The 12,521-nt window shown below is 40.4% G+C and overlaps 1 protein-coding gene across 9 annotated transcripts in view; it reads right to left on the reverse strand.

The window, feature by feature from the left end:
• Nt5c2 (5'-nucleotidase, cytosolic II) overlaps positions 1-12,521 on the reverse strand; it is a 173,404-nt gene that overhangs the window by 3,240 nt on the left and 157,643 nt on the right. For 8 of the 9 annotated variants that reach the window (XM_003474962.5, XM_005005982.3, XM_063244628.1 and 5 more), the window contains 11 exons: positions 11,094-11,211; positions 10,233-10,328; positions 8,066-8,157; positions 7,867-7,924; positions 6,790-6,883; positions 5,953-6,006; positions 4,404-4,487; positions 3,408-3,449; positions 2,115-2,222; positions 1,787-1,853; positions 1,050-1,220 (listed from right to left, as the gene is read on the reverse strand). In XM_003474962.5, coding sequence (XP_003475010.2) covers positions 1,050-1,220; positions 1,787-1,853; positions 2,115-2,222; positions 3,408-3,449; positions 4,404-4,487; positions 5,953-6,006; positions 6,790-6,883; positions 7,867-7,924; positions 8,066-8,157; positions 10,233-10,328; positions 11,094-11,211 — 984 coding nt within the window. Of the gene's footprint in view, positions 1-1,049; positions 1,221-1,786; positions 1,854-2,114; positions 2,223-3,407; positions 3,450-4,403; positions 4,488-5,952; positions 6,007-6,789; positions 6,884-7,566; positions 7,766-7,866; positions 7,925-8,065; positions 8,158-10,232; positions 10,329-11,093; positions 11,212-12,521 lie in introns of those variants that run through there. The other variant, XM_063244630.1, reaches the window with a different exon arrangement.

The raw sequence follows: 12,521 nt of genomic DNA on the forward strand, positions 1-12,521 counted from the left end.
CCGCCAGGGGCATGCACCTTCTCGGCCTGCAGGACGCCTGCTCCTGCACTGTCTCCAGCTCAGTCAGCAAAGCAAAGGATGACTGTTCCACTCTTAGACAAACTGAGAATTAGGTGACCTGACTAGAGCCACAAGGCCAAGAGACAGTACAATCAGATGGATTTCAGGTGAAAAGCTGAAATGTGCAGGAGGGCCAGCTGGAAAATGTTATTGCAGTACAGACAGCAGCAGTAACAATAGCCTAAGAGGAGAAAGCCCGACGTGTGTTCACAGCACACATCCTTCTCTCTGCCGTCTTTAACAGAGAACAGTCCCTAGAATCATTTTCTTCTGTGTTTCACGGCTCACGAGAGGAGCCATGGTTGGGCTCTGTGTCTCTCCTCGTCATTACCTATTTCTATACTGCCCCAGGGAAGTCTCACCAGCTTCACCACTGCTGGCTCTGAGGAGAGGCAGGCTCTGGTATCTCCAGGTGTTAGTGTGGTATCAGGGCCCCACTCAAGGCAGGCCGAGGTTCTGAAGTAACCACCTTTCACCACACTGTGTGACACAAGAGGTGGATGGAGAACTTCTGTACACAGCTGTATCCACAGTTTAACATAGTATATGTACTGCACACACGCAGGGCCTTAATCCAAGCATACAAGCTGGCGTCCTTTCCTACCTCTTAGAAGAGTAAACTGCAGATGGTAATTAATATTCAGAGCCCTTACTGCCCCATACTAAGAATCACAGGTGCGGGCTGAGAGCAGAGCGAGGCTGGAGGAAGTGAGCTCCTTACTTAACAGCTCTTACTGGAACGCAGATCAGGGTACCAAGGTTCTGCACTTGAGGGTTCAAGAAGTCCAACAAGCTAACCTCTTACACACTCAACTTCTGGAGTCCAGTAAACCATGAGATTCTGATAAAGGATACCCAAATTTCAGGGCCACCTGTGTGACACCCCCTCATCCCGAGTACAGGGTAGTGGTTTATCAGAAGAGACTGAATCAAAGCTGGTCACTTAAACTAGCTATATCAAAGATTTATAAACAGTAATGGCGTCTTACAACTCTTGTCAGTCCAGACATGTAGCTCCTGTGCAAGTTCAGGAATGACCAGGAAAGTTCGCCACCCTTGCCGTTTCTTAGATTTTAAAATGTCTCCAAAAATGTGATCTCCGATATATAAAATATCTTTGCCCTTGGCTCCCAACAGGTCACATATTGTATCAGATGAGCCTGAAATAATGGAATAAAGGAGGAGAAAACAAAAATGTCTCTACTAAAGCCAGCATGCAAAGCACCACAACCAGCCACACCGATTAGCTTCGCTCTTTGTGAGGGCAGCCCCTTCCAAAGGACTTGCCACTCTTTCTGCTGCTAACACAGGCCTTTAAGCTCTGTTGTGCTGACCAGAGCTCTGATCCCCAAATCCAAGAGGAACACAATTGCCTGTCTCCACTGTAGGGTGTATAACTAAACTACCACACAGTTTAACTTTTCATCGCTGATTTGCCATTTTGTGGTTGTGTCCAACTCTGCGCAGCCCTGAGGTGCTACGTGTGCTTGCCCACACTGGCTCTTTGAAAGCTCCTTTAAAAGCCCCAAGTGAGTCCTACTAGGAGGAGGAGGAACTGATCCTTCTAATGAACACAGAACTCATTTGGCTTTCATTCATCATTTTAGCATGTGTCACTAGATAGCATCTCAAATGCTGGAGAGCACACATGGCACCGTCCTGAGCGTGCCACTTTGCACAGGGAGTGCTGGCCAAGATAGGCGACCCAGGGAAGACGGCAACTCACCTCCTGAGTAGACAATGCCATGCTGCAAGGGGCCTGTGTAGGTACCAATTTTCAACTTGCCAGTTTTCTAAGGAAGAGAATGTGAGAATGAAACACTTTACCATCTAACCATGGTCTCCACCCACAGCTCTACTCAGCCAGGCATCCAGACAAATGTCACTCACTCTTTTCATTTAGTAATTGTCAGGTTACCTCAGTTAAAGCCCAAGCTTTCAAAAGAGAAATGTGGCTGGTAATTTAAAATACCTGTTTCCTAAGGAGGCTAGGACTGAAAAAGGAGGCACCCAAAGGGCAGTGCACCACCAGACAGACCCCTGGGCCAGCTTACAGTGTCCACTTGCCGCAGCACTGTGCCTTCTCCAAAGAAGAGCGGTTTCCGTGCATCTACCAGAATCAGGTCGAAATAGGACTGCCACGGCCGGTGGGAGCTCCCGGGCTGTGGAGGGGACCAACAAAAGCCCAAACGTCATTCTCTGCACCCTAAGACACTGGCACTTCATCTTATTCGTAAATGCAAGGAATTTAGAAGCACTATGTATAGCCAGAAAAATCTCAATATTTTAGTTAAAAAACATCCACTGTGGCTAATTATGAGCCATATGCTTCCAGAAGCAGGGAGGTGTGTGATGAATGACTAGTACTACACAGTGTGAATACTCCATCTGCTGCATGATCACAGTACTGTGCCTTGGCACTTTCACACATGAAAGAGCACTCACACCCTGAAATGCACAACACACAGCTGGGCTGAGATGCCCAGGGCACAGGTGGAGAGCAACTTCAGATCAGCATGAAAACTAACGCAGGCCAACTTGGGCCACGTCAGAAAACGCTCCTGGCTACATTCTCTCTGCATGATGGCTCTAGGTACCCACTGGCCTTTGGCCCAAACTGTGAGGTACCCACATAGTTACAAGTTTAGCCCACTCAGAGGGGTCCCACCATGAAGCTGCTGGCATCCCTCTTCTGGGCCAAGCTACCAAATATAGCACATAGCAGTTTTGGGTGATCCGATGATATTGTGGACTAAAGTTCTTCAGGTGGCCTGACTAAGCTGTAATGGGTAACCCTTAGCCCTCCAAAGCACGGTCACATGCAGGAATGAAGTCCTCTCTGCTAACTCCCTGGCAAGAAGCTCAGCAACAGCTCCCGCAAGATCTAGCAACTCTGAAGAACACACACACTTGTGTTTTCTGCCGCTTTCACCACAAAGCTCCCAAACCTTCTGCACACCTAGTAACTACACGCAGAACTTCGTAGGCGTCAAAGTCTGACCCCACTTTGCTAAACACAGTATGACCCCATTTTAACCACTATCTACTAAATAATAAAACTGCTGTAACTTTGATATTAAATTCTAGCTCCTGGGGCCAGGGACACAGCTCAGTGGTACACAGCGTGCGCCTGGAAACCACACATTCTTCAATCTGATTCCCAGTTACCTTACTCCCCCAAAAGAAAGAAATTCTGCTCCTGAATTACTTCTAATGTTAGCAAAAATTAGACAACAGGCTTAAAACCAAGGATTTTCCTGGATAGGTCCTGACCAATCCTTTTCCTAAATATTGGTTAAATGGACTCACTATTACTAAAGCAGTGGTCTACCAAATTACTGAAGTACCTTGGGGCCATGTGGAAAGTCAAACAGGTACGTCATAATTTTCTGAAAGAAAAAAAGTACAAACATAAATTCTGTATGCTACTTTTGCAAAAGGCAAATGACATAAATCACATACAATGTGTTCATAAAACACGACTTTTTCAATAATAGGACTCATTGCATTCTTATTACCTCTTAAGGTCTATAGAATTATATCTATAAAATGTAAGTGTATAAAAATTAACAGTTTTATCATACAAGAAAAAAACCAAAAAAGGAAGGAAATGCAAAGCAAAACAAAGCAAACAAGCTTCTGCTGTTTCTTAGGGAGGACAAACAGTTCCCATGTTTCCAGACAAATTCACCCACACGCCACTTCTGGAACATAAACTTGGAGGTGAAGGGACAGAAAAGGTAAAGGGCATGGAAACTAGAGACTCAAGGAAATAACAATTAAAGCTTTTTACATGAAAGGAGTTAGGAAAAGCAGAACTTATCACTCTTAACTTGTAATTATCTCAGGTAAAGTTAAGTTAGTTACTTCTACAAGCTTTAATCATGATAAAAAAAATTGTTTTCAACAGAGTACAGTTGTAAATTTCAATGGCTAAGACTCAAAATACCTTTGCCTAGTTTACTAGTTTACTGCTCCAAGGTTTCCAATTGCAGGAAAGTAGAAAGAATACAGAATATAAATTCTAGAATTTATCTTTAGGATGATCCAAAGACATACAGAAGACATTTCCATCAGCATAAATGCTTTAAATGGCCCCAAAATGAAAGCCTGCAAGTAACCAACTGTAATCAGGGAAAACAGTCACAACACATTTAGAAACAAATGAGAATGATTCTGGTACAGCCCTTTTCCTTCTGCTTTGTTTCACTCTGTTTTCAAAATGAGAAGGCAAGGAACTAGCTTTATTTAATCAACTTCTATCCATCTTATGATCTTCATAGTTGAGGCCAAAATAATTTCTCTTAATAATCCATAAACAAATATGAATATTAAGCACTTACATCTGTATACTTATAGTCACTGTTGGTAGCAAGAAATACTTTGCCTACTTCCTTCATCCGGCTCAGAAGCAAAGGCAGTTTTCCCTGAAATATAGTATAATGAACAAAACACTAAATCTAAAAATATTTTTATATTTATACTTTGAAGTACTCACATGCTATATTTTTGTCCACTAAAATACAAATACAGTAAGTCTTTTCATAATTGACTGGCTTCAGAATTCTGTATCTACAAGCCCACATTGTCACTACGCATGAATAAAGCATTAACATGCAAGGTACAGTGTCAAAGCATACAGATTCCCATCAAAACTACGCGGTCATTAATGACATGGTTCTTTTCTTCCTCATGATGTCTGCTTCAGGAATCTAAATTTACTTTGTGCTGCCCTAAAGAATATGAGTTAGGGGCTGGGGATTTAGCTCAGCAGCATAAGCACCTGCCTTGCAAGCAGGCAGTCGTGAGTTCGATCCCCGGTACCGATAAAAATGAAAAAGACAAAAAAAAAAAAAAAAAAAAAGTATGAGTTAGGTGTGTCAGAGATCAGAAACTGACGATGGCTTTACAATTTGCCTCACAGAATGAAATGAATGCACGGGTAGAACCCTCTACTCGCGCCCACCTGCAGATAAGGAAATTCTAACTCCTGATGTGCTTCGAAAGAAAAGCAGCATCAGCATCTTTGCCTTCTCTCACAATAACCACTTCCTTCACACAAACTGAACCTTCCCATTCAGGGTTCTTTCAGTGAGGGGAGATAAGCAGATACGTGAATCTTGAAAACAAGAAAACCATACCACAGTACTTAGAGAAAATACTGCACTTTGCAACTTTATAGGAAACGAAAGCAGCATCTCATCTTGGGATCGTGTATCTACTTTCTGTTTTGAGATAATTTTATACTTTCAGAAAAGTTAGGGCAGAGTTCTCATACTTCTTCGTTCTGTTTCCCTTACTAGCAACATTTCACTGAGTCACACAGTATGAGTATCACAATTCAACAATTAACACTGGTTAAGTACTATCACACTATAGACTTAAAACATTTTTAACTTGTTTTCTACTTAAGACATTCTAAAGCTTTCCTTATTTCCTGTTGCCAGGGAAAAGATTTTCTAAATGACACACATGTGAGGTGAATCTTGGTGTTACCAACTTACTCTGTGATCCTGGGGAGGACATTTACTTCTTCTATCGTTCGGTTTCCTCGTACGGAAGGAAATGGAGGTGACAGCTCTGTCTACCTCGCATCTACACGGAATGAGGTGGCTCTAAAGCACATCATCACAAGGTGATGGCATGTGCACTTGAACCTTTTGCTGTTTTATCTACAACTAAAAGGACAAAGGAAATGGGTCTCCTCGCCTATAGACAAACAAAACAGTTACTAAGACCTATATTCTGGCGGAAAATTCTTAGCTATTACACCTAGCGGTACCATGCTACAGTAAGGACTATCTTCATCTGTCCATCTTACAGCTTGTTATTCATTTCCTTAATAGGTAAAATAAGCTATCACGCAGGTCTATTTTCTCCTTCAGTACTTACATCTTTGACTACATACTTCTCGAGGTTTTCAACTGTCTTTTCCTTAAGGGAGCCCTGGAGGAAAGGAAAAAAAGGAACTAAGAAAGAATAAATTTAGTTGATGAGGAAACCTGTGATTAGCAGCAACCCAAACAAATTTGTGTGTTTTGTTTTTTGAGACAAGCTCTTGTTCTGTAGTTTAGCTGTGAGGCTTACTGTGCAGTCACTATGAAGCTCAGGCTGGTCTTGAACTCGTGGTGACCCTCCTGCCTCAGCCTATGAATGCTGTGATCACAGGCATGCACCACCATAACTGGCTTGAATTTATTTACCAAAATGGAAAAAACAGATAAACTAGAAAAGGGCAAGACACAGTGGCAGGCACAATTTGCAGTAATTCTGCCTTTCAAAATGTCTTCAAATATAAAACTGCTTCTATTTTAAATCAAAATTGAAAAGCATTTCACATTTTATTCAGCAGTTATAGTCAATGTAAATTTAATATTAATTAGTTAATATTAATTAGTTAATTTAGTCAGGGGGGAGGTAGCGAGTGAAAAAGGACCATCATCCACAAAATGTTATGTATAATCTCATAAACTAAGATGCTTTCTAAGTAAGTTTGAAAAATACAGATTAAATAAAATCTAGAACCAAGCCTCACCATTAGGGAAAGATCAACAGAATGGCCAGACAAGAAAAAATATATTCTAGAAAGCTATCACTGGGGCAAACTTCCCTGTTCCCAACCCTTCTTTTTAAACAGAAGAAAACCTGTGCCCACAGGCTCTTGGCAGGTTAGCATCAAGTCACAGCGCACAGGCAGACAGCGCGTGGGGAGGCGGCAGCCTGGGGTACCTTGTAATGAACCCAATCCACGGCGTCTCTCACATCTTGGAACATACTCCGGTAGGACATGAACAGGTCCCCGTCTTTAAATCCTGTCTCACAGCTATGGAAAGGAAAGATAAAAAGGATGTGACAGAGATTCCAAAAGAGATGAATTAAATGAATATCAAAACCTGCCGAGGGGACCCAAAGGCTCCATAGAACATGGGTATATCAGCTGTAGCTAATTAGGAAAATTATTCCCTAATGAAAAGTGATTTCTGACCACCAGAAATGGCCATATTGTTAAATGGAATATAATAATTATGAATGAATACAAAGTGATAGAATATACTGAATGGAAGCCAAAAGGCCAAAATTCAAAATACCACATTCTTTTATTTGCCACTTTTTGTAAACAGGTTCTCACTGAAGAAACATTTAAAATGTAAAGCTGGTCATTTCAGTTCTTTGTATCCTGACTTTTCTGACATTGTCCTAAAGTATAGGTACTGTCCAATCTCAGTGACTCAGCTTGCTACTAAATTTAGCGGATAGACCTAACAGAAGAGATCAGCAAACTCTGTCATATACGGCTGCATTTTCAGCAATGACTTCCCCTAATAAGACTACTTATTCAAGACTTGAAGTTTTCTTTCAAATAACAGAATGTTTTCCTTGATGAAACCTTGCTAGGCCTGGGAATGAAACTAAATTACCCCTGAATGGCTCCTGGGTTGCTGCTGTGAAATGAGTTGGGGGGTTTTAGTGTAATTCTGCTTGGACAGATAACTTTATCACACAAACCTCCCACTCAGTTGTCACAATTAGCACCTCTGCTGGCGTCTTCATTCCCAGGAGAAGCCAATCAGAAGTGGTCCCTTCCAAGCATGGCTGCAGCACACTGGAAGGAGGGGCGTGTGGGAGGTGAGGGCCTGCATGGAGCTGCTGCTGCTGTCCATCTCTCAGGCTGGCAATGTGGCATCTCTCACTAGCACTAAATTCACTTCAGAAAAGCAGAAAAGACCTACAATGGCCAGTTCTCTAAAACCCTGTACATTAATTTAAAAAATCAATCAGAAAAAGGAAATTGTTGTATATACATACCTGGTATATCTGGGGCAATTAGTAAAGAAATCGACAAGGCAGGCCAACAGGTAGGTCTCTGAAAAATGAAAAATTGATATTCATAAGCTACCTGTGAAATGATTCAAACGTATCTCATCACCTCCCTTGAACAAAGACAAATGCGCATGGACAGAAGGGACTAAATGCATCAGTACACAAAAGCGTAGAATGAGTCTACCTGGCAGATTGAATAGTGTGTTCAGAATGTAAAATCTTTCAGTATCATCTCGTTGGATAAATTTGTTTGGATATTGCTCTCTAGTTTCTGGTCTGAAAGAAAATTTTAAAAATTAGCTATCAATCAAAATATTAACACAGTAACTGTGGGAAAAATTCATTCAAATACATTAATGGTTATGTGCAAGGCAAGAGTTCCAAGTATTAAACAAGGGTAGCTGTAAGATGAGTAAAAGTTGAGGTTCTAACCCTTAGAATTCTTGACAGATTACAGTGAGTTATATATACAAACAAGTGTAACAAGATTTTAAAAAAAGAAATTACTACTACAAGAAAGCTGCAAAGAACTACTAGAAAACTAAGGAGCAATCATTTCATTAAAAGGCAGAAAGAAATGAATGCAAAGTGGTGGTGAAAAACATAGGATTTGTGAAAGTGATGCCTGTAAGACAGATCTTAAAGGCTAAGTGGACCAGTGCAAAAACCAGTCCAGTTTTATAGTAGAGAAAAGAGTGCAAAGCACAGCTAGGAAGATGGGCTGGGGCTGCTCATGCCATTGCCCTTTCACTTCATTCAGGACTAGGGTGCTGTTCTTCAGTTTGTAAAGCAGAGAGCTTAACCTCATCAGAACTAAGTCAAAAGACTGACCTGGTAACCAGTTTTAGGGTAAATAGCAAACAGACAGTGTGATGGGGGCGTGCACCCATAATTTTTTTCCATCCCTTTGCAAGCAACTTTGTGGCTCCTCCCATTAGAAGCTCAGTTTACTTTTCTATCCTTTAACACAAGTGTGAACAGCAACAAATGGGATTCAAGCAGACTTCAGAACACTTGTGCTCCAGGGCTTGCTCTCTCCTGCTACACAAGGACCCCTGAGACCACTACAAAAATGACAGGAAGCTGGTCTGCAGGGTGACAAAGAGCCACAGGAAGAAATGAGAGACACAGCCAAGAGCCTGCCAGCTGCCAGGAACGTGAAGACACCCTAGATCAGATGCTGACCTATCCACTGACCACAGACTCAGTTCAGAATTGCTCAGCTGACTTTCACAATTCTGAGGTACATAAAACACTGCTGTTTGAAGCCACTAAATTTCAGAGTAATTTATTATGCAGCAAAAGCTAACTGATACAAAGCAATGGGAAATCTGTAATGCACAAAAGGCTTGGAAAACGTAATCTAACACTTCCAGAATGACAGAATATTAATAAAAGTATTTTTGAGAAACAAAAAGAATTAAATCTAAAAATGCACAATTGTCACAACTGAATATATGAAAATGAACAAATCTATAAAACTGAAACCAAATTTAAAGTTAATACTCAAAGCAAGTTGGGTAAATTCCTGCAATGTAAAATCAGATGGAAGGGAACAATTATGTGCAGTATTTTCCTCAGGTTAATAGAGGAAACTGTCTTCCTAAACATATTCTCCTATTCCCTCCACCACTGACGAGCAATTCCTCTAAAGGCAGATACAATATAAGCTGACTATAAAGATGGCCAGCAACTGTATTTGCTTAAGAAGGAACACTATTCCTGGAGTTAGGAAGAAAACAGTTATAGTACAGGTGATTGCTAATCCCCTGTGACCTACAAAATAATGTATTTGTTTTCCAAAAGACAATACTTTTATGTATATACCTCTTCGGAGCAGCTGCCTGAGAACTGTATTAAAAAGGAAAGAAATAAAACTCGTAGAATTTCAAACAAGTCTAAACAACTACAGTTCTTTTTTTGAGCAAGTTTTAAGATTTGCCTTATTGAATACTTACAATTAGAAGGCACTTAATTTAAACAAACATAACTGCTATCTGTATCTGTAGGTTATTTTGGATTCCAAATGCCTAATAAATGTTTACTACCATTACATATCAATTATCATTAATAGCTCTCTACCCAGATATAGTGGTGTACAACTGTAACCCCAGCACTTGGGAAGCTGAGGCAAGAGGATTGCCGTGAATTTGAGACCAACCTAGACTACACAGTGAGTTCAGAGCCAGCCTGAACTACATAGAGAGACCCTGTCACAAACAAACCAACCAAAAAACAAAACAGGAATGTCTCTTTAGTAACAGAAGAATAGAGAAGTATCTTATATCTGGGAAACAATTTCATCTTAATATAGTCTGACACTAGACAGGGAAAAGGTTCTCTGTACTTACCCTCTTATGAAGTTAAATCCATGTGCGCAGACCAAGAGGTTTCCATAGGCATCGACCTTCAGAAGATTTCCATACAGTGTATCAAAGACAAGTCCCCTGTGAAAATAAAGACATTGCTGACAACGCACACACCCACAGTAACTTTAAGTAGGGTGATCCAATCACGACGAACCAACCTCATCAAACACCACCTTTGTAGCAACTGAGGAATATCCCATAATAATGTCATCTTTGACGTTAATGAGAATGAATAAAATCTTCAAAACTAAGCCATAGAAACTAAAAATTTATTACATATAGCTAAGTAATCACATTTGGTTTCCATTAATGGTAATGGTTTAAACAAAAAGGTACAAATGGTGCGTAATTCCTCTTAAGATAACTGGCACCCTTCCAAAGTAGAATCTTTTACATTTCTATGGACAACTGAGCTGGCCTGTGTTCCCTTCATTAGATGTTGTATGCAACACATATGGCAGCTACCTCAAATAAACATCTTTCTTAATTTTAAATCTTCTCTGTCAAAGCCAGAAATGCAAACTGCCAAGATGGCTCTGACTACCTAGTTGAACGTATTAGCATAGCGTATAATCCAATCCCTCTCTCACAGTTGAAGGTACAGCACATAGGGCCATCCTTCAGTCAGATTTAAATATCCTTACCCCTAAAGTGGTCTTCTTCAAAAGCTATAAACTAAGTTCAATTTAAGAACACAAAAGATATGATGTCTATGAAAATTTCCTGTAAATCTAAAAATTAACTGAAAAACAACAAAATTACTTGATGTATACATTTTATAGTCAGGAATGAATTCAGAATTACTAATTGGGGGTCTTAATCCAAAACATCTTGAGAACTTACCTGGTAGGGAATGTAGAGTCATAAGCAAAGCTGAGCAGCTCCTGGGGATAACCAATAGAAACTAATCTCTCCACAGTGAGCTCAAAGCCAAGGGACTCATACTCCGGGGACTTGTACACTGCGCAGAAAGGAGGTTCCCATCAGTCACCATGAAGAACAGCTGGTTAAGCAAATCAACTCTTTCCCAATTCCTCCTTCCTCCTCAGGCTGCTGTTTTTCTTCTATTCCCTTAAAGTCTATGTTCTACACTGCCCCCCAATAATTTAAAAATCAACTGTTAAGTTTGTGGTAATAGGTCACATAACAACAGGAGCAATAGAAACAAGAATTATCCAAGCTTTCAGAGTAGTTGCTTCATTCTAAGGAAACCTACACTGAATGTTTCCTTCTCCTTTATTCTCTCATTCCCACAATCTAAAGGTAGGAAAACCCTACAATCGCACAGCTGCGGTAGTAACTATGAGAAGGAAACAGACTTGCTGCGTCCAGAAGCCTTCACTGATCTTCAAAATAACCAGTCTTTAAACCCTCCAAACAGCACACCTGCTCTATCAGAATAGTTTTTTTCTTATTAGCTATATACCAATGTTACAGCCTTCAAAACTGGATTTGACAAAGTATTATTACAAACCAACCACAAAAGGTACGTCTGAGGCATTTAGAGCACTCTGGAAGTGAATTGGGAACCAGACATTTAAAGAATTATGGCTCATTTTATTAGGCATTATTATGGCAAGGTGATTAGAAGCAACCTGTGTAACAATTATATGTATCTCCTTATGTGCCAAAGGAGCACAATGAGTTTGTTAAAGGTCAAGTATAACACGGATTTGGGGTTATGGGGGTTTCTCTCTACTACTGTGTAATCTCAAAGTTCTCGTAATGGGAAAACTCTATAGTTATCACTGCAGTTCACCATAAAGAAAATGCTTCTCCTTTAAGTATGCTTCTTTCAAATGAAATACTCAGGTTAACAACTTTCCTTCAGTTCCTAGGAGAAGTAAACCATCTTAAAGACAAGACAGCCATGCGTGGTAGCACACACCTATAATCCTAGCACTCTACAAGAGGAAAGCAGGAACACCCCAAGGAGCTTGGTGAACCTCTGACTTGTGAGATCCTGTCAGTCTGTGCATACATAAATGACCCACAGTTTGCAAATCTGTTCATCCTGTTCCTGGGGCCTCAGCACAGTGTGACTATTATATTAGTTTAGTTCTATTATCAACATCTCTGCCTTCAGACTGACTTTTTCAATTATTCTGCCTTTTTAAGCTAATCCTGTATTTTAATGAATACAATTCAACTTTCCCTTTCTAAAAGTAATTCTTTAGAAATATATAAAAAGGAACCACAATACTAATTGCCTCTAAGAAGGAAACCAAGTAGGGCTCTGTCATAAGGGAAAGGAGCCTTTCATGAGCCTCT

This window comes from Cavia porcellus, unplaced genomic scaffold (genome assembly GCF_034190915.1).
Source record: "Cavia porcellus strain 051 isolate PalLab524CR breed Dunkin Hartley unplaced genomic scaffold, mCavPor4.1 scaffold_2, whole genome shotgun sequence".
Classification (NCBI taxonomy): Eukaryota; Metazoa; Chordata; class Mammalia; order Rodentia; family Caviidae; genus Cavia; species Cavia porcellus.